General features: G+C 39.4%; 1 protein-coding gene across 1 annotated transcript; it reads left to right on the top strand.

The window, feature by feature from the left end:
* Positions 1-10: 10 nt before the first annotated feature.
* On the top strand, positions 11-19677 carry LOC106882758 (transducin beta-like protein 3). Its single transcript, XM_089343446.1, has 22 exons — positions 11-79; positions 1294-1345; positions 2067-2156; positions 2614-2661; positions 3324-3404; positions 3676-3824; positions 4640-4810; positions 5504-5579; positions 5983-6061; positions 6680-6927; positions 7827-8030; positions 9110-9213; positions 9722-9923; positions 10544-10633; positions 11275-11343; positions 13188-13255; positions 14525-14681; positions 15395-15453; positions 15544-15647; positions 17092-17160; positions 17780-17929; positions 19506-19677. The coding sequence occupies exons 1-22, from the start codon at positions 60-62 to the stop codon at positions 19622-19624; spliced, it is 2409 nt and encodes an 802-aa protein (XP_089199572.1). The 5' UTR covers positions 11-59; the 3' UTR covers positions 19625-19677.
* The last annotated feature ends 304 nt before the right edge of the window (positions 19678-19981 follow it).

Consider the following 19981-nt stretch of genomic DNA (forward strand, 5'->3'; position numbering starts at 1 on the left):
CGAGAACGGTGTAACATCCGGTTATAAACACGTGTTTATGATTTTGATTCTTCCACGTTATGTCGAAAGAGAAAATTAAGTAAGTTTATTTATTATTCATAAATTGACTTTATTCGATTTCATTCAAAAATCATTTATTCCCAGTACTTTGAAGTTTTCTTGACTGTTATCATCACCTTTCATTTGAAACTTCTATTTTTCTACAATGTCTAAACATAAATATATTTTACTCGACAATCTGCTGTGTATTAATGATCGCCAATAAAGACCATTTCTAATTTCTTCGGGTCCTACTATTCTATGTATATTTCGACATCAAGCTTCGTTATTTCTAGATATATAAATAAATTCTTGATCTGGATCTAAACCCAGAGCCTATATTTTCAACGCTTTTAGCTACTATATCGTAGTCATGCAAATGGATAGATAAACAAGTCGGAAACTATTAGAAACACCTAAAATATAGTTAACAGTGTTGAACGTGAAATTACACTTGCTAACATAATGCGACTATCTGGCGATCTTTCGTTTTGAGTACATTTTACGTCATTTTTAATCCACGTGCGTTTGTTTATGTTTCCGTAAAAGGGTTTTAGGGTTAGGGACGGAATTCCATAACCCTAACCCTAAAACCCTTTTACGGAAAGCGACGATCTTGTTCAGAAACATAAACAAACGCACGTGGATTAGAAATGACGTAAAATCTACTCAAAACGAAAGATCGCCCAGGACCGAATTATACGATGTCCTACCTTAGATATTATTTATAAAACAAACTCTAGAGTGGCAAATAGAGCGGTTGTGGCTGTTCAGTCGCAGATTAACCCTGATCAAATAGGCCTACAATCAAAAGCATACTAATGGGGGCGGGTATGTACAAAATGTACAGAAAGCCGTCACTCGCGAGCGAATGAAATGGATCGTGCTTTCATTAATTGTTTTAGGTGCTTTTCCCTCATCATTGACCAAGCTAGAACATTCAGGATATCATCCCCTTCATCGTTTAATGTCTATATTCCATACTAGCATGGGTTGGATGGTTTGACAGGATCTCTTGGGCCCAGGGACTGCATCATGCTCCAGTGTTTACCACAGCTGGTTGCCTTTCCTAACACCAAACACTTCATAGTGTGTATTGAGTGCTTTCCTCGTGCCATCAGCACTAGTGATCTCCCTATGTGGTTTGCAAAGACTAAAGAGGACGGGGAGGAGATGGCACAGCACCTTCATAATCTTTGCCTGTTGTCCAAGACCGACATAGAATGAAGATTTTGAGACCCTGTTTTCTTCTAGTTTCAGTAAATCTTTGGAATATGGTCCGTTCTACAGTGCTGGGAAGATTTCTGTAAGTATTTACATTTTTCTGTGACTCTTGTAGAATACATGTTCGACTGAAGAACCTGGTCCAATGCCTCACACCATTCCACTTCACTTCTCTATCACTGCCGATTCTCTTGAGAAAAACATGAACGACACTACATCCACCTTTCCTTTTCTGTACGGCCTTTATTTCATGATTCTTTGGTTTGGAAGTTCGCTTCACAATCAAGTGAATGTGACACCTTAACCCTTTAACTTTCAGATTTATTTTGTCAAATGTGATGCTTATTTATTCATGATGTTTTGAATTATCTCCTAACCTCGAGATTTCGATGACGTGATTATTTATGTTCAAAATGACTAGGTGTGAGATGTCAGATCTGGCCAGTTTGAACATAGAGCAAGTAAAATATTTTGGCCGGATTAAATGCTAAAGGGTTAAGCAAGCCCTGTAAGTAGATTCGGTCGAAGAACACTGAAAGAAGCCTGTTTTGTGTGTACTCTTACTTAGACATCATGTGATGGCTGTAAATGGACAGTATCATCATACAAGCGAGGTTATTTGTTTCCAGTCTTCTGTGAAAAACATGTCTGGCCATGGGGAAATATTAGCTTGCTTGGAAACAGTTGGCAGCAGGAAAACCTGCCTCAATAAATTCTGTCTGACTGATGCAAGCATGGAGAAGCAGATGTTAAAACAATAATGATGATGATGATAATGAATGTGAATACCTTTTTTTTTCCAGGTGACACAAGACCATTTGATATGTATCTACAAAACCCAAGTGAATGTTGTGTCGAAAGACACTGGAAAACTTACTCGAATCATACAACTGGTAAGTGAAATGTTAGTTTACCTTCTTGGAATTGGCTGCCTTCTCTTTATTTCAACTTAAGGATCAGCAGGGTTTTCTCTCTCTTTTTTCTTCTCCTGCCATTATTTTCAAAGTTTCTTTACACATCTACAATTTCCCTTTTGCCTCAGGGGTTCTTCAAAGTTACTTTCAACATTTTCTTTGGAAAATTTTAATAAACATGTACTCTACTCAAAAAAGTATTGAGTGATCCTTCAGTTTAATGTTAAATTTTTATATATAACTTCTCATAAAACCAAACAATAATATGCATATATGTACATGGATATATATATATATATATATATAGGTTATGAGCGACAGTTGTGTCAATTAGACCCATGGGTTTTCAGGTAGTGCTGAGTAAGTGCTATGGATATGTTATGGGTGTTTTGAAAATACCTTTTCTTTGATTGTATATTTATATTTTGTTTTACAGTCTGACGGTCTCAGTGTGACATGCAATCAGGTGACACCCAATGGCCAGGTAAGTTGAATTTAATGCTGTAAAACATGTGCCACACAGGGGGTGGGTTTTATGCTGACCACTATAAATAGTGGCACACTCTAAAACTACTCATTTCTTCATCACTTCCCTTTTGAGACCAACCTACCTGAGACCGCTCCCTGGTTCCATGGTACAAACTTCTTGTTATAAAGTATTCGGAATTTAAATGTTCCACTAAAATTTCTGTTCCAAACAAAGGGATTTTGGGTTGTATACTACAGCTGGATGCCCTTCCTGTTGACAACCCTTGTTTTTCAAGTCAGGGTGTTTTTTTTTACACTGATTTTCACATATTAATGTTTACAAGACACATACATAAGCATCGATGTAATGATGTGAAGAGATGAACTCGCACACAAACTACATCTTCAAAATTGAGTTTCTTTGTGAGATTGTCAACATGTTGACCCTTTAGGATTTAAAGCAGCCAAATCCAGCCCAAATATTTTACCTGTTTTATAGTAGAAATGACCAAGTCCAGCCTCTCACACCTATCCTAAAAAATAAACAATCCCATCATTAAACTATTGAAGTTAAAAGATAATACAGGATCAATTCAAACCAAAATGAACAAATAAGCATTACGTTTGACAGAGTAATCTGGATGCGAAAAAAGGCTAAACTTTATTTCTATTCCTTAGAAACTGGCTGTTGCTGATACACTCCTGCAGATCTCATTGATTGATTTATCATCTGAAGAAACTCATAACTACTCCTGGAGGGTAAGTATGGATTAAACCTTAATAAGACACATGTACCGCTAAAACATTACAGGCCAATGTCTTTTGTCGAGTTTTCATGATAGATTAATAATTACTTGAATGTTTTCTCTGGCCTATGTAGAGTGTTTTTGTTGTTGTTTGCTTTATCTGTTATATTATTGTACTCTAACTTATATGTGTACGGTACCTGGAACTGTGTAACTCCTGGGTTCCAAAATTTGAAATCATTATTATTATTATTATTATTATTATTGTTATTTTCTTTCTCCAGTCGCTCCATTCAAATCATGTCCAAAGTATGAAGTTCAACGAGGGAGGGAACCTGCTTGCCACTGGAGGGATCGACTCTGTTGTTAAAGTATGGGACATTGAACATCGATATTGCACCCACAACTTCAAAAGAAACTCTGGTATTATACGGTAAGGAGTATTTATATGTACTTTAACCAGTCGCATCCTGAACCTTACAGCAATGTGTGTGTGTGTGTGTGTGTGTAGTGCAATATATGGGTTCATAGAATCCTGTGACAATTACACAGAGCTCTTCTAGTGGACCTGGCTAATTTATTATACGCTGAAATTATAACATGATGAAGACTGTGAAATGGCTGTAATCCGATGGATGTTATGTGGTTAAATAAATATACTCATCTCTCATGTCTAGTCACCTTGGGCAAGTGTTTTCTATTACAGCCCTGGGCCAACCAAAGGCTTGCGAGTGGATTTAGTTTGTGGAAACTGGAAAATTGAAAGAATTTTCATATATATATATATATCATCATCCTTATCGTTTAACGTCCGCTTTCCATGCTAGCATGGGTTGGACGATTTGACTGAGGACTGGTGAAACCAGATGGCAACACCAGGCTCCAATCTAATTATATATATATATATATATTTATATATATATGGAGGTGCAGTGTGACAAGGCTGACCCTTTGAATTACAGGCACAACAGAAACAGGAAGTAAGAGTGAGAGAAAGTTGTGGTGAAAGACTACAGCAGGGTTCGCCACCATCCCCTGCCGGAGCCTCGTGGAGCTTTAGGTGTTTTCACTCCTCAATAAACACTCACAACGCCCGGTCTGGGAATCGAAACCGCGATGCTATGACCGTGAGTCCGCTGCCCTAACCGCTGGGCCATTGCGCCTCCACTATAGAAATGTATCTAAAGGAAAACAAATGAAAAAGAATAGCAAAGTCACTGTTGTTGATTTGTATTCATTTATTTTAAGGTGCCTTTTGTTTGTGCCTTGTGGAGAAGAAGTGAATCTTTTATCTGGCTCAGACAATGGAGAGATCTGTTTGTACAACTTACGTAGAAAGTCAGTCATCAAGACATGCAGCCATCACTCAGCTGCAGTTACTGATATGATTCTGACTGAAGACAGCCAGACGATGCTCAGGTAAGTTATTACAACCATTAACTTCCCCTCGGAAACGGTTATTCTTTTGTACATAAACTCTCTGAATGTTCTCTCTTTCACTTGATTCCTAAACTATCAATGTTCTTCAAAGCAAATTAATGAAACAAAACATCTTTAATAAAATGTCTCAGTTCGTAATATGTCTAATTAATAAGTTACAGGTTATATCCTGCTGAGGATTTCCAAAAAGAATGAAACTATGCTATACATGATTACCAACAACTAGTAACGGGTACTTATTTAATCGACCCCAAAAGGATGAAAGGCAGTCAACCTCGGTGGAATTTGAACTCAGAACATAGCGGCAGACGAAATACCGCTAAGCATTTCGCCCAGCATGCTAATGTTTCTGCCAGCTCAGTGCCTTCATTACTATATTTTCTAACCCTTTCCTTGTCTACCTAATTGTCTCTTTATCCATCTAAATGTCATTTTGCCAATAAAGACAAGATGGAATAAACCAAACAGGAGACATGAAAAACAGATAGTCATTGAAGAGGTCACAGAATGCATGGCAAAAGAACTCTGACAAATAAACTAATAATAATAATAATAAAGCTTAAGTGAAGATCAAATAAGTAGTGGTAGTAGTAGTAATATCATCTAAATCTTCCTCTATCCATTGAACCATCTGTTTTGAATTATATTTGATTCTCACTGTTTCTATTGCAGTTCTGGACGTGACAGTATAGTCACAATGTGGGACACGAAAACCTTTACCATCCAGAAGACCATTCCAGTCTTTGAGGTACTCTTCTAGAAAGTTCCTTTTCTTTTACAATACACTGCACTGCAAAAGAAACGCAAGACGAGTTCCCTCAACTTTTCTCACTCAGTCCTTGCCCAGACTATTATGGTTTCACAACACCCATACCCTAAGTTACAGAAGATCTAAACTACTAAGGACCTTCTGAGCACTTGAGGGGCTTCATTTCTTGTCTACCTCTATTACTTATATACTTAATTCATTTATGATAAAAGGGGAATTTGGCTGCTATGTCTATCATGTAGCCTGACACAGAAAGGTTCAATTCGTCTTTTATTACTCATTCCGCTAATCTACTTCAGAAAGGCATAAACACCACACAATCACATTTGTCTCTCCTATATTCATTCATACATCTTGCTTTTCTTTTCTTTCTCTTTTGTAGTCCATAGAATCCTTGGTTTTAGTTGCCAGGCATTTCAAGAAAAAAAAGGGTCCTTGTTTTATAACTGCAGGGTCCAAAGGTAAGGGATCTGTTTGTTTCTTCTCACTTTTTCTCCACAACACTCTATGTCTTCCTCCCCCTCTGACCTATTTTCTAAAGGTGCTGGGGTTGTCCCATAACGCCGAGAAAGGTGCTGCCAAGGACAAAACTTTCCATAGAGTTCTTCTTTACTAATACCTGCTTGGTAGTTGTGTATTTCATATACCTTTTACCTTTGCTTGTTTCAGTCATTGGATTGCAGCCTTTTGGGGGCACAGCTTTGAAGAGTTTTAGTTGAATGAATCAACCCTTTTTTTTGTTTCCTAAGACAAACATAACAGTTGCATCTTAAACCCTTTAGCATTCACATTTTTCTCTCTAAAGTAATCCTTATTTATTCACATTGTTTTGAATTAATCCTGTATTATCTCTTAGCTTTGAGATTTTCACCAGGTAACTGTTAATTTTTAGAATGGCATTGTAGGATAGGTGCAAGAGGCCAGATTTGGCCAGTTTGAACATAAGACATGTAGAATATTTTGGCCAGTCTAAATGCGAAAGGGTTAAACTCAGAAAATCCTTCACACTGAGAAATACCAGTAATTCTTGGAATGTAAACCAAACTTTATGTATTGATTTGTTAATCTTCTTTCTGCAGGTGTATTGAACGTGTGGGATGCTAACAAAGGTACGACCATCGTTAAACAGGCTGAGAGCAAACACAAGTCTGGCATCATGCAGGCAACTTCCACTGGGATGACTCTTGACCGTGATGAAGATAAGGATGAGGCTGGTGATGATGATGATGGTGGTGGTGGAGGTAGCTGTGGTGAAAGTGTTGTGGTGGTGGACAATGATTGCATCATTTCCTTATACAACCCGACAGATTTGAGTTGTAGAAAACAGGTAAGTATTAAGAGATTTACACCTCTGCCAGTTGCATTATGAAAAGTGTTGAGGTGGAGGATGGGAGGACTGGAAATTACTGAACGTTTTCTTTCATATTTTACCTGTTTCAATCATTGGATTGTGGCCAAGCTGGGGCACCACCTTGAACGGTTTTTAGTCTAAAAAATCAACTCCATTACTTTTTTCCTTTTCTTTTTAATGTCTAGTACTTAAAGTGTTGGTCTCTTTTTGCTAAATGATTATCTCTTAGGGACATAAACAAACCAGCACCAGTTGTCAAGGAGTGAGAGGACAAATGCAAACCCATGCAAACATTTTAGCTTTTGGGTCTACTAAAGCCTTGTGAGTGGATTTGGTAGATTGACTGGCCCTCGTGCCGGTGGCACGTAAAAGTACCTACTACACTCTCGGAGTAGTTGGCGTTAGGAAGGGCATCCAGCTGTAGAAACTCTGCCAGATCAGATTGGAGCCTGGTGTAGGCATCTGGTTCACCAGTCCTCAGTCAAATCGTCCAACCCATGCTAGCATGGAAAGCGGACGTTAAATGATGATGATGAAACTGAAAGAATCCCATTGTGTGTGTGTGCCAGTATATATATATATATATATATATATATATATATTACTTATGTGTGTGTGTCTTTGTCTGTCCCCTACTTCAAAGTTTGATACCCATTACTTAGCACAAGCTTATCAAAATATAAGTACTGGGGTCAATTCATTCATCTTAGAGTCCTTCAAAGTGGTGCCCCAGCATGGCCACAGTCTAATGATTGAAACAAGTAAAAGATAAAAAGATAGTCACAATCACTCCATCAAAAAATCTATCATTTATTTTATGTTTTTTTTTTATTAAATGTTTATTCCTCTTTTTTTTTTGGATTTTGTCTTTGCAGTTTTGTGGTTTCTTCGATGATGTTCTTGAGGTGAGATTCTTTGGTTTCAAGGAGGAATTTATGGCTGTCGCTAGTAATTCAGAGAACATTGCTGTTTATAAAATCAGTGATTGGACTTGTCAGGTTTTGCGAGGTCACACAGATATTGTCGTTGGTCTTGACATATGTCCAACAAAACCTCAACTGCTGGCCAGTTGTTCCAAGGTAACACATTCATCTCATTTCTTAAACCCTCTGCTTCCTTCGGAGCGTAGGCCACCACCAACTTTTTTTCCCATACTTCTTGCTTCCACATTGTCTTTTCGGATCCCTACTCTTTCAGCTTTGCCTCAGTATTTTAGGGCATCCTCTCCTCTACCCCTTTTCTGGGTTAATCATATGCTTTCCCTGAGTAAAGGCCTTCCTCTCCCAGATCTTGTTGGTTTGAATGATCATCAATGCTTGCTCTTGACTGCGGCCATGCTGGGGCATCGCCTTTTAGTCGAGCTAATTGACCCCAGGACTTATTCTTTGTAAGCCTAGTACTTATTCTATCGGATCTCTTTTTGCCGAACCACTAAGTTACGAGGACGTAAACACACCAGCCTCGGTTGTCAAGCGATGTTGGGGGGACAAACATATACGCACACACACACATATATATATATATACATATATGTGACGGGCTTCTTTCAGTTTCCATCTACCAAATCCACTCACAAGGCTTTGGTCGGCCCGAGGCTATAGTAGAAGACACTTGCCCAAGGTGCCACGCAGTGGGACTGAACCCAGAACCATGTGGTTGGTAAGCAAGCTACTTACCACACAGCCACTCCTTTTTTTTTCTAGATAAAGGTGTTGGCCCTACATGAACCCATTTTTACCTCTGGGAAGGGGTGGTCCGTATTAGTTTGGCCTCTATCCTTTGACTTGTCCAGCCTGAGAAGCCCTAGCAGTAGCCTGTACTCTGCTGGCACTGCTAGGGGTTCTTGCAAGGACCTTGTGGTGGAATATATTGATTAACCGTCCAACCCATGCCAGCTGGGGAATGAACGTTAAAGGATGAAGATGCGACTCTCGTATAATTTTGCAGCATAAGGGAGATCACTCTTGGTTCTTAAATGATATTTGAATGCTATATGGACATGTAGGCACAGCCATGGTGGTGTCGTTAAGAAGGTTTGCTTACGGACCATGTGCTCTTGGGTTCAATCCCACAGGCCAATGACTGAAGCGAATAAGATAAAAATAAAAGAAAGATTTGTACACTGACGTCTCTTCCACATTTCTCTTTTGTTCTGCAGGACAAAACCATACGTTTATGGCTTCTGACTAAAGACAAGTCAGTTTGCTGTGTTGCCATTGGTTACGGCCATTCCATGTCCGTTGATGCTGTGACTTTTTTCCGGTAAGTTTTATTTTATTTATAAGCACAGAAAATGGACGTTAGATGATGATGACAATAATGAAACCATCTAGGATTGAACCTAGAAAGTTCCCCTCCAAAGTGCAAATCCTGGCAAGGTTGTTTGTAGAAGACTACTAGTTGGCCATGCATGCCAGTCTCCCCTCACCACTGATGTTATCCAAGGGAAATGGAAAGGCTGACAAAGCTTGGCACCAGTGATGTTGAAACACATTTCTAAAGCTTGCTACAATAATAATAATAATATAAATAACGGTTCCAAACTTTGGCACAAGGCCAGCAAATTTCAGTGAAGGGGTTAAGTCATTTACATCAACCCCTATGCTTAACAGGTACTCAGCGGGATTTGAACTCAGAACATAAAAATGCTGCTAAACAGTTTGCCCACTGTCCTAACAACTCTGCCAGCTTGTCGTCTTAATTATCACTGTAATCATAATAATAATAATGTTGATGACAATAAAGTTGTTTTTTTTTTCTTCTTCACAAGGACCTCATCTTCGAAGCTTCTTAGTGTATCAACAGACTGCACAGTGAAAATGTGGAAAATTCCTGCAGAGTTCTCCAAGAAGGAATCAGCAGTAATGAAGGCTAATCAGATGGGAAGTGGTCATTCCAAAACTATTTCCTGTGTTGCTGTGTCGCCAAATGATAATCTCTTTGTAACTGGGTCTGAAGACCACACGGCTAAAGTGAGTAGGATTCCAATCTTTTGGTCACCATATTTCTATTGAAATATGTCTTCTTCATTTGAACTCATTTAATGAATTAAATAACTTTGTCATTATTAACCGTTTTGATACCAATTCGTCTGAGTCGGTCCCTGTTTCTATGATAAAATTTTACTGTTTTAGTCCTTTAGCATTTAAACTGACCATAAGCACTCAATGCATTCTACTTGTTTTATGTTCAAACTGGCCCAATCAGGCATCTCATACCGACCCTGCAATGTCATTCTAAAAATAAACTAATTGCCCATGGCGTAGTGGTTAAGAGCACGGGCTACAAATCTCAAGACTTCCTTTCGATTCCAGGCAGTGACCTGAATAATAATAATAATAATAATAATGACATTGAAAAATACTTCAGGAATGAGAACCCACGTTTGAAATTTCCCCAAGACACCTGATGAAGGCTGGAGGGTATATCAGCTGAAACGTTATGTTATCAACAAACAAGATGAGGACAAATATCCGTCAAATGTAAATAATGTACATAATTCCTCATCTCTTAAATATAAGACTGTATCTGGTTACTTGTTCTTTATATATCTGGGGATTTTATGATGTGTTTTTCCATTTTATTTTTGCAGCTCTGGGACGTGTCATCATTTGAAGTCCTTGGTACTTTCAAGGGACACAAATCGCGCTTAACGTCAGTGGCATTCTCTCCTGTAGACAAGGTAAGGACTTTTAATATCCATAATTAGATGAATAGATTAATTATAGATATGCACAGGTGTGGCTGTGTGGTAAGAAGCTTGTTTCTGAACCACATGGTTCCAGGTTCAGTCCAGGTATTGATACATATATGCAAATATTCTTTTATTTGTTTCAGTCATTTGACTGTGGCCATGCTGGAGCACAACCTTTAGTTGGACAGATCGACTCCAGGACTTATTCTATTAGTGTCTTACCGGGACAAAATCACACCAACATTGGTTGTCAAGCGATGGTGGGGGTGACAAACAGACACACACACATATATATATATATGACAGGCTTCTTTCAGTTTCCATCTACCAAATCCACTCACAAGATTTTGATCAGCCTGAGGCTATAGTAGAAGACACTTGTGCAAGGTGGCATGCAGTGGGACTGAACCCGGAACCATGTGGTTGGTTAAGCAAGCTACTTACCACATAGCCACTCCTGCACCTGTGGATATTTATTTTTTTACTTCACCTTCTGTTAATTTTACTTTTTTTATTTATTCTTCAACAAATTCCATCCACCCAATGCAAGCATGGAAAAGCAGACATTAATAAGGTGTTAGCAATGGGGTGGGGAAATAGAGTTTAATTCTTTGCCTTTGTCTTTGCAGTGTGTTTTCACCGCTTCCCACGATAGAACGGTCAGAGTTTGGAAGATTTCAGACTTCTCCACAGCAATGGTAAGTATCTTCTTCGTTGTAAATAACCAGGTTTGATTTGTTATGCTAAACACTGTCTTGGTTCTATGTTACAACTTGCTGCATGGTGACTGGCTGACCATAGAAACGTGGTTACAGGTACCAACAAGCCACATGTTCGTTGGGTACTTAACAGGAGACAGGTAGCCCCAAAGGTTTCTCCATGTGCTGGCTGATTAGACATTGGCTCTTGCAATATGTTGTTGGCACTCAGTTGCTTACGACGTCGAGGGTTCCAGTTGATCCGATCAATGGTACAGCCTGTTTGTGAAATTAACATGCAAGTGGCTGAGCACTCCACAGACACGTGTACCCTTAACGTAGTTCTCAGGGATATTCAGCGTGACACAGTGTGACAAGGCTAACCCTTTGAATTACAGGCACAACAGAAACAGGAAGTAAGAGTGAGAGAAAGTTGTGGTGGAAGAGTACAGCAGGGTTCACCACCATCCCCTGCCGGAGCCTCGTGGAGCTTTTAGGTGTTTTCGCTCAATAAACACTCACAAAGCCTGGTCTGGGAATCGAAACCGCGAGTCCGCTGCCCTAACCACTGGGCCATTGTGCCTCGCCTCTTGCAATAATACAGTGCAATTCTAATCCCCTGAACCATGACAGGACAACTGGAGGTGGAGGTGGTGGTTCTGTGGTGCTTCTCCAGCAAGTATCTCTCTCTCGTCTGCTAGTGCCGTCAGCATAACGGATAACGAGCCTTCTTCAAACATCCTAATTGCTTTCCTCATAGCACCACTCTGGCCAACTTCCATCACTGCCATGTTGTGCCACAATGTACGACACCACGTGAATACAGACATATTTGTACATGAGGAACAAAGTGAATTATAACAGCGATAATCCTTTCCACTAAAGGCACAAAGCCTGAGGAGAGGGGACTAGTTGACTTACATCAACTCCAGCCTTTCTCTGCTACTTAATTTATCAACCCCAAAAATGATGAAAGGCAAAGTCGACCTCAACAGGATTTGAACTCAGAATGTAGCAACAGACAAAAATAAGCATTACGTCCAGCGTGCTAACAATTCTGCCAGCTTGCTGCCTTAAATTGTGATAATAATAATAATAATAATCCTTTCTATTAAAGGCACAAGCCCTGAAATTTGAGGGGAGGGGACTAGTTGATTACATCAACTCCAATGTTTCATCATCATCATCATCATCATCGTTTAACGTCCGCTTTCCATGCTAGCATGGGTTGGACGATTTGACTGAGGACTGGTGAAACCGGATGGCAACACCAGGCTCCAGTCTGATTTGGCAGAGTTTCTACAGCTGGATGCCCTTCCTAACGCCAACCACTCAGAGAGTGTAGTGGGTGCTTTTACGTGTCACCCGCACGAAAACGGCCACGCTCGAAATGGTGTCTTTTATGTGCCACCCGCACAAGCCAGTCCAGGGGCACTGGCAACGATCTCGCTCGAAAATCCTACAGGAGCCAGTCAGGCGGTACTGGCAACGGCCACGCTCAAAATGGTGCATCTCATGTGCCACCCGCACAAGAACCAGTCCGGGGGCACTGGCAACGATCTTACTTGGCTTGCCGGGTCTTCTCACGCACAGCCCATTTCCAAAGGTTTTCACTAGTACTTAATTTATCGACCCCAAGAGGATGAAAGGTGAAGTTGGCCTCGGCAGAATTTGAACTCAGAACATAACAAGCAAAATACCACTAAACATTTCGTCCAGCGTGCTAACAATTCTGCCAGCTCACTGCCTTAGATAATAATAATACTATAATGTTTTGGTGCGTGACTTTTTGCCCACGACTAAACACACACACCACATTCTCTGAGATTCTATGCTATTTTCAGGTACTTAACCATGAGATGCCTGTTATGAAGGTTCTGTTTTTGAACAACGGACGCCACGTTATCACCGGGTGAGTCTAAATACATCTACTATTCTTTCCTTTCTTCGTCTCCTGTTCATAGAACTCTGTGTGTCCGTGTGTCCTCAGTGGTTTGACTATTCAGTTCACACTTATAAAGTCGTGTCTGATTCCTCGTGGAATTGCACCTGCGATTCAAAGGGCCAGCCCTGTCACATTCCGTATGTCGTGCTGAATCTCCCGGAGAACTACACTTAGGGTACGCATGTCTGAGGAGTACTCAGCCACTTGGATGTTAATTTCACAAGCAGGCTGTTCCGTTGATCGGATCAACTAGAACACTTGTCATTGTAACCAACGAACTCCTAGTTTTATACATGTGCCCATGGTCTCCTTTAAATTGGGGTCTAATTTGTGACAACAGCTTTTAATTATTTTATTTGAACTGTTGCAACCATATATGATTATAACCTCTGTGTAATCGCTGGATTATTGGATATTGTTATACATCGCTGGTCACAATGCGCTTCCTTGCATTGTTATAGCTTTCAGATGGTGCCCCCCTGCTGGCTAGGCATGCAGGCCAACATTCCCCCTGGACAGAACCCCAGACCATTGTAAAGCAACCCGTTTACAGCTGAGTAAACTGAAGCAACATAAAATGAAGTGTTTTGCTCAAAAGCACAACACACTACTGGTCTGGGAATTGAAACCACAATCTTGCAATCATCAGTGAAACACCTTCACCACTAGGCCATGTACCTTATGTATATAACCTTTTTCTTTTTTCCAACTAGCTACTTTTTTGTTGGCATTCCGTCGCTTACGACGTTGAGGGTTCCAGTTGATCCGTTCAACGGAACAGCCTGCTCGTGAAATTAACATGCAAGTGGCTGAGCACTCCACAGACACGTGTACCCTTAACGTAGTTCTCGGGGATATTCAGCGTGACAAGGCTGACCCTTTTGAATTACAGGCACAACAGAAACAGGAAGTAAGAGTGAGAGAAAGTTGTGGTGGAAGAGTACAGCAGGGTTCGCCACCATCCCCTGCCGGAGCCTCGTGGAGCTTCAGGTGTTTTCGCTCAATAAACACTCACAACGCCCGGTCTGGGAATCGAAACTGCGATCCTATGACCGCGAGTCCGCTGCCCTAACCACTGGGCCATTGCGCCTCCACCCATACATACATACCATATCTACCTAGTGTCACCAGATAAACCAGTCTCTCCTCCTCCTCTTTCCATCCTTTTTTTTTTTTTTTTTTTGACATTTCTACCAAAATGTATTTTCGCAACATTTTCTTTCTTGTTACTTGTAGTTGCAGTGATGGTTTTCTCAACATCTGGAACCTTCTCTCTCAGACTCTTCTGGAACACATTGAGGCTCACACCGAACACGCTTGGGCTATTGATGTCAGCAAAGACTCAAAGACTATTGTTTCAGGTGGATCTGATTCACTAATTAGATTTTGGCAGGTAACGAGCCACAAGCATTTTACATTTATTAATTAAATTTTTCTGGAAATTTTTTTTAGTTGATTTTACTTTAAAGGAACAGTAAACTAGATACAAGGGAGTGAGGCAGAAAAGTTCCTGTCTTTGGGTAAAAGAAAATAGAGGAGGATCAGTTAATTATGGTTTTATTCAACGTATTCCCCTCTCAGATTCACACACTTATTGCAGCGGTCCTTCATTTTTTCTTAGCTCTGTGAAGGACCTCGGAAGATTGGACCTCCAGCCAGGCCTTTTGCGATACCCTTAAAACCAGGAACTTATCAGTACCCCCTTGTGTGTGTGTGTGTGTGATCATCATCATTTAACATCCGTTGTCCATACTAGCATGCTGGAAGGCTGCACCAGACTCCAGTCTGATTTGGCATGGCTTTCTACAGCTAGTTGCCCTTCCTAATGACGACCACTCTGAGAGTGTAATGGGTGTTTTTACGTGCCACCAGCGCCGGTACCATTTGTATGCCACTGGCACAGGTGCCAATTTGTGTGACACCCGTATCTGCCACAACTGTGATTTTGCTCAGCTTGGTGAGTCTTCTCAAGCATGACATAATGCCAATGGTCTTGGTCATTGCATCCATCTCCCGGCTAAATTGTAATCCTGCTGATTCTATTGTTCTAGCATTCTATCTCAGCATATCTCTGAACTGATGCTGTATCACTGTTTCTTTTCGTAGGACATCTCAGAAGAAAAGAAGAAAGAAGATGATTCTGAAAGAGATGAGCTACTCTTTAAGTAAGTTTTCTCTATCTCTATGTACTGACTTGACTCAAGTTATGTCACCTGATATATATATATGTATTTTCTGTCCTTTCTTCCTTGTAGGGAGCAGATGCTGTCCAATGAGTGCAAAGCAGGAAACAACCGAAACGCTCTCAGAATTGCTCTTGACTTGGATAAACCTCACACCATCTACAATATACTGACAGGTATCTCATCTCGAATGCTTCGTCTCTTCTCCCTCGTCTCTTATATTCTCTCTGCATTCATCAGTTGTAGCTATATACGATATGATAGATTCTCTCATCGTCAATGACAAACAAGCGTTGAGTAAACTAGAGCAGTAATCATGTTCTGTAGGCATGAATGTGCCTCATTGTAGTTGAGAAGCAAACTTCTTACTACACAGCTACATCATCATCATCGTTTTACGTCTGCTTTCCATGCTGGCATGGGTTGGACGATTTGACTGAGGACTGGTGAACCAGATGGCTACACCAAGCTCCAATTTGATCTGGCAGAGTTTCTACAGCTGGATGCCCTTCCTAACACCAACCACTCTGAGAGTGCTTTTACGTGCCACTGGCACGAGGACCAGTGAGGCGGTACTGGCAACGGCCACTCTCAAATGGTGTTTTTTACGTGCCACCTGTACGGGAGCCAATCCAGCAGCACTGGCAACGACCTCGCTTGAATGCTTTTTTTCACGTGCCAATGAGGCTACGCTGGTAACGATATATATATTTATGTCTGGATCAAAACAATTGATTCAAATTCGTCGATACTCTTGAGTCCCAATAAATTTGTTGAGTGCCCTTCTTTCGTTTGTCCGTTCACTCATGTGTGTGTGTGTGTGTATATATATATATATATTCCTTCTCACTATATTTCTCCACTTTTAATTTTCTGCTAATTTCTTTCTTCTTCCTCTTTCTCTTTCTATAAATTACTTTTGACATTATATCTATTAACGTTTTGTTTTTTTTTAAAAATAACTTTCCAGCGTTCCCATCATCATATATGCAATAATCACATTCAGTTAAAATGTCTTATTGAAGCATTTCGTTTCTCTCTTTTTCTCATGATGAAAAGATTGCATTGTTTTACATCATTTTATTCCTTCTGGAATAGTAGCAATATTTTTTTCAAAGCATATGTTGGAAGTATAAACATTTGAATAACACCTGCATTTAACTCCATTTTTATATATATATATATATATATATAAATGTTCTCTCTCTTTTCCTTTTTTCTTGGTGATTTCTTCTTTGTCATATAATCTTGGGAAAGAATATATTTGCGACTGAAGATAGCTTTAGACCATCCTGTCTATCAATTATATACTCATATAATGATGCAATGACTGTTTGTGTATAAAAGCTTGAACCCCGTATACCGCGGAATCCTTTGTGTTCTGTTTTAATATGTATATATATATATATATATATATATATATATGTATATATCTTAATGTTTGTTTTTTTTATGTTCAGTCATAATAAAAACAATTTTACATTAATCTGATGGGTTACTCTATGCTGTGGTAAAGTACAAATTTATTATTCTTATGCATGAATGTTGATGACAGGGACTTCGAAGTTTCGAACTGCTAATCCATTGCATATGTAATGCATAAATTTGATATCTTTACAGAAATTTATGAAACGGGAAAAACTTCAAAGATAGTGGACATCCTTGTGGAATTGTCTGACAATCAGAAAAGTAAGTCTTATATTAAAGAAATTTCTATTTGAAAACTGCTTTCCATGGCATGGTTCTTGTTGCAGCAGATATTGGTGAGGGTGTTGTGAATGGCAGCTGTTGGAGTCGGGTATCTGGCATCTTTTATCTTTTACTGGTTTCGGTCGTTGAACTGTGGTCATGCTGGAGCACCACGCTGAAGGGTTTAGTCAAACAAATCGATCCCATTTTTGTAAATCTGGTATTTATTCTATCGGCCTCTATTTACTGAACCACTAAGTTAACAAGCTAATACCAGTTGTCAAGTGGTTGAAGGGGGCAAACAGAAACACACACATATAAATATATGTGTATATATAAATATATATACATGTGTATATACAAATATGATGAGACTTCTCTTCAGACGCTGGGCCTCGGTGAGGAAATGATATCTGCTTTCCAAGCTGGCATGGGTTGGACGGTTTGCCACAGCTGGCAAGCCAAAGATTTGGGCTAAGCTCCACTGACTTCAATGGCTGGATGCCCTTTCTAATGACAAATAACAATTAAAAATAGTTATTAACCTTAAAATCTTAGTTTCTTTAATAATTTATACAAATCCTTTGTCCCTTTTTTTTTTTTCGCTCCAATCTAACAGGAACATTGATCAACTATATGATAAAATGGAACACACACTCCATCTACAGCGAGTTAGGACAGATCCTTCTCCAGAAAATCCTTGATAACTGCCTTCCCACTGATTATTTGATGAACCAACAGCAATACAGAGATCTCCAAGCATATACAGGTTTGTATTACTATTATTATGTCTCGGGTTACTGTGTCAAATGTAATCCTTATTTATTCGCATCGTTCTGAATTAATCCTGTATTATCTCATAGCTTTGAGATTTCAATATATACCTTTTCATTATAAGGTAGTTGCGAGAGGATGGATCTGGTTAGTTTCGTCATTGTTGTTGGCACTCCGTCGCTTAAGACGTTGAGGGTTCCAGTTGATCCGATCAACGGAACAGCCTGCTCATGAAATTATCTTGCAAGTGGCTGAGCACTCCACAGACACGTGTACCCTTAACGTAGTTCTCGGGGATATTCAGCGTGACGCAGTGTGTGAGAAGGCTGACCCTTTGAATTACAAACACAACAGAAACAGGAAGAAAGAGTGAGAGAAAGTTGTGGTGGAAGAGTACAGCAGGGTTCGCCACCACATCTTACTGGAGCCTCGTGGAGCTTTAGGTGTTTTCGCTTAATAAACACTCACAACGCCCGGTCTGGGAATCCAAAGCACGATCCTATGACCGCGAGTCCACTGCCCTAACCACTGGGCCATTGCGTCTCCACACACTCATATATATATATATATATATGAACCACTGAACTCAACAGGTTTTTTTCATTCTGTCTCTGTTTATTTCCTTTTATTCCTTTCTGTTGAAGAGCATGGGCTCGAAACATAAAAGACTTTTCCATTTTCCCCCAAACACCCAACTAATATACTTGCTTGTTGTTCCTACACCTGTCTTTGTCTTTCTATAAATTTGAACTATACACATACACACACTTTGTACAACTGTCTTTTAAATTATTAGGTTATTTACCACGAAACCTAATTTGTTATGCACTCTTGTAAATGCTTTCTTAAAATATATTTTGAGAAATAATTTTTATTACAAATTTAGGCAGAATTATCTTTTGAACAAAAAGCCTAGCAGCATTTCTTCTAAGTTCAAATTCCACTGCAGTCAATTTTGCCTTTCATCCTTTCACAATCAATAAGTACCAGATGGGTACCAGGGTTGATATAACCAACTAGTCTTCTCTCCAGAAACTTCAGGCCTTGTGCCTATAGTAGAAAGTTATTAAGGCTGTGGGGCTGGCAGAATTGTTAGCATGTCAGACAAAATGCTTAGCAGCATTCTTCTCTGTATTTCCTCAGTTCAAATTCTGCCAAGATCAACTTAGCTTTTCATATTCTTTTTTTTTGGGGGGGGGGGGGGGGGGGTTAATCTAATCAACTTCCCCCTCCCCTCAAAAAATTCTGACCGTGCCAAAATTTAAAACCATTATTGTTAATAAACAAGGCAACAAACTGGCAAAATCCTTGGCCAAAATCATTTTGTCTATCTTTATGTTCTGAGTTCAATTTCTGCTGAGATTGTCCTTCATTCTTTCTGGGCCAATAAGTACCAGTTAAGCACTGGGGGTTGATGTAACAGACTCCTTCCCCAACCTGAAATTACTGGCCTTGTGTCAAAATTTAAACCCATTATCATTATTATAAATTCTTCAACCTCAGGCGCAGCTAAAAAACCCTTTTTATCCCAAACTATCCAATTAATTCCCTTGATTTCTTTCCATTTTCAGAACGCCACTACAAAAGGAGGAAATGTTTGAAGGAGAAGTCCCAGTTTATTCCATATTTAATAAAACAGATGATACCATCAAACCAAGATGGAGCAGAGACTGACATGGCAGCAAATTGAGGAGAATAAAATCTATATTATTTTGTAATAAGAATATATAACTTTTCTTACCACATTTGTCTTATACTGCCTTTATTTCAATAATTTTGAAAATAATGAATTTAGTCAAATAACTTTGTCATTAAGGTGCTGTTTGGAGCATAGATTAACATGAGACTTTGATGGATGGTTTAAAGATAAATCACTTTAACCCTTTTGTTACCATATTTCTGCTGAAATATATTTCAATTAATTTAGGAAAAACAAAGAATCTATTTAAATAACTTTAATCCTTTTCTTACCATATTTCTGTCAAAATATACCGTTTTTGTCTTAATTTGAAAATAATGATAAAGTTATTGAACTGAATTCTTCATT

The sequence above is a fragment of the Octopus bimaculoides genome, chromosome 27 (assembly GCF_046866305.1).
Source record: "Octopus bimaculoides isolate indiv1 chromosome 27, ASM4686630v1, whole genome shotgun sequence".
NCBI lineage: Eukaryota > Metazoa > Mollusca > Cephalopoda > Octopoda > Octopodidae > Octopus > Octopus bimaculoides.